Raw genomic sequence first — 2,516 nt, 5'->3', positions numbered from 1 at the left:
CTCCTCCTCCTCCTCCTAATGCTGCCTCTCTTTCTCTCCCCTGGCTTACCTACCACGGACAGGCAGCCCCTGTTTTCTTAGAGCTTTCTAATGTTGTTAGTAGACTGTATGTGGAACTAGTAGGGCATCTGGGATGTTTTGTGGCGATCACGTACATTCGCGTAGTGCAAAGGTGTTTGTGTGAATGTCTGGAGAGAGGTTTATTCCAATTTTGATAATCCCTGCCTTGGAAAATCTAGAGTACTGAAGACATGGGCGTGAGAGAATGACTCAGTTTATACATTGAGTGCAGGTATATTGAATGAATGAAAGGAGCTACTGTTTCGGGGTTTCAGCCTCCTCCCCTTCCCAACTCTCTTGGGGCAAGTCAGTTTCTTGTTGGTGCTGTTATTGCTTGCATGCATGGGGCATTTGCTTGTCAGCAGCCAAGAGGCCCAGGAGGGGCTTATGGTCCGTAACAATCGTGAAGGGGTGCCCGTAGACGAAGTTGTGGAATTTTTTTTCCCCCTGCCACGATTGCCAACCCCTTCCTGTCGATTTGCGCATAGTTGCGCTCCGCGGCCGTCAATGTCCGTGAGTAATAGGCCACGGGGACCTCATGGCCATCGGGGAGGATGTGGCCCAGAACCACGCCGACGCCATAGGGAGAGGCGTTGCACGCAAGGACAATTGGGAGGGATTCGTCAAAGTGGGCGAGCACGTCATTCGAAATTAAGAGCGCTTTCACCCCCCTGAATGCCGCCACCTCCCTCGGGCCCCAGGTCCATGGGGCCGACCTATCCAGGAGCCGGTGTAGGGGTTCCACTACTGCAGCCTTGTGAGGCAAAAAGGCGGGGTAAAAGTTTATTAGTCCCAAGAACGCCTGTAGTTCAGCTTTGCAAGTGGAGGCGGGAGCCTCCACGATGGCCTTCACTTTGTCCTTCGTTGGATGAAGGCCGGTAACATCTACCCGGAACCCCAGGAAATCCACCTCCAGAACCCCGAGGAGGCACTTCTCCCGTTTCACCTTGAGGCCAGCTGAGTCGAAGCGTCGCAGGACGGCGCAGAGGCGGGAGGCGAAGTCGTCGGGGGACGCTGTGGCAATCAAGACGCCGTCGGAAAACGGCATCACTCCAGGGATCCCTTTTAACAATGAATCCATTAGTTGCTGGGAAATCCCTGGGGCTACGCTCATGCCGAATTGTAGCCTCTTTACCTTAAAAGCTCCCCTGTGGGTGACTATTGTCTGCACGGTAGCCGTGGCCTCGTCTACTGGCAGCTGTTGATAGGCTTGTGCGAGATCCAGTTTCCCAAAAATCTTAGCTCCCACTAGCGAGGCTAGAACATGGCTAACGAACGGGACCGGATAGGAGTGGTCGTGAAGGGCCTTATTGATCGTACACTTGTAGTCCGCGCAGATGCGGACCTCACCGTTGGGCTTCAGGGGGGTCACAATGGGCGTTTCCCATATGGCAAGTGGGACGGGCTCCAAGACCCCTTGCGCTATCAAGTGGTCCAGCTCCGCATCAATTTTTGACCGTATGGCAAGTGGAGCTGTGCGGAACCGCATGCGGATTGGAGCCACCAGGGGGTCTAACTGTAAGGAAACCGTGGAGCCCTTGTAGCAACCCAAAGCCCCATCGAAAATAGCCGGAATCTCCCCGCAAATCTCTGAAAAGTCTCTCAGACCACATTTTAGCCCCACCCCCACCCCGACTGTGATGTCCAGCGGCGCAAACCAGGCCCGGCCCAGCAGACTGACCAGATTTCCCTCAACCACTATCAAGACCAACAGTCCCTCGAACCCCTGGAACTGTACCCGACACGTCCCCACACCCCGTCTAGGAACTGGGTTCCTTTGGAAGTCTACCAAACTCACTTGGGGTGGGCATAAGCGGGGGGCAAAGTCTGCGTAGCATGTCCACGGAAATGATGGACGCTGCTGACCCCAAGTCCACTTCCATCGTGCAGGGGGACCCTTCGATCCGTATTATTAGTTGGATCTTCGGGGTAGTCTCTAATTTCGAGAGACGTAGTACCTGTAGAGATGGCTGGTCCGTGAGGAGGTAGAGGTCGGACGTCTCTGCTGCCGTCTCGTGGGTGGCGGTGGCCGGGCGGAGTGACTGCACTGGAGACGGCTGGTGCCAGCTTCCATTTGACTGGAAAGAGAGAGACTGGAGAGAGAGAGACTGGAGAGAGAAAGAGAGAGTGTAGAGAGAGACTGGAGAGAGAGAGAGAGACTGGAGAGAGAGGAGAAAGCCTGGAGAGAGAGACTGGAGAGAGAGAGACTGGAGAAAGAGAGACTGGAGAGAGAGAGAGAGACTGGAGAGATAGAGACAGGAGAGAGTGGAGAGAGACTTTAGAGAGGGACTGTAGAGAGAAAGACTGGAGAGAGAGAGAGGGAGGGAGGGAGACTGGAGAGAGAGACTGAGATTAGATGTTCCTTACATGAGATGAGATGTTCCTTACATTAGTGACTACGAACTGAGATGAGATGTTCCTTACATGAGATGAGATGAGATCTTCCTCATATGAGA

At 54.0% G+C, this 2,516-nt stretch overlaps 1 protein-coding gene across 1 annotated transcript in view; it reads right to left on the bottom strand.

Moving 5' to 3' along the window:
- The window catches only part of SNX30 (sorting nexin family member 30), a gene marked incomplete at its 5' end in the record, with an annotated part of 57,497 nt that extends 55,359 nt beyond the window's left edge, over window positions 1–2,138 (bottom strand). The window contains 3 exons of the mRNA XM_015417415.1: window positions 525–1,122; window positions 1,381–1,576; window positions 2,019–2,138. Of these exons, the coding sequence (XP_015272901.1) occupies window positions 525–1,122; window positions 1,381–1,576; window positions 2,019–2,138 (914 nt within the window). The remainder of the gene's footprint in view (window positions 1–524; window positions 1,123–1,380; window positions 1,577–2,018) is intronic.
- Window positions 2,139–2,516: the final 378 nt, after the last annotated feature.

Source organism: Gekko japonicus, unplaced genomic scaffold (genome assembly GCF_001447785.1).
Source record: "Gekko japonicus isolate JY-2015 unplaced genomic scaffold, Gekko_japonicus_V1.1 scaffold2613, whole genome shotgun sequence".
Taxonomy (NCBI): domain Eukaryota; kingdom Metazoa; phylum Chordata; class Lepidosauria; order Squamata; family Gekkonidae; genus Gekko; species Gekko japonicus.
Note: the sequence above shows the minus strand (reverse complement) of the source record. Positions and strands in the feature narration are given on the sequence as shown.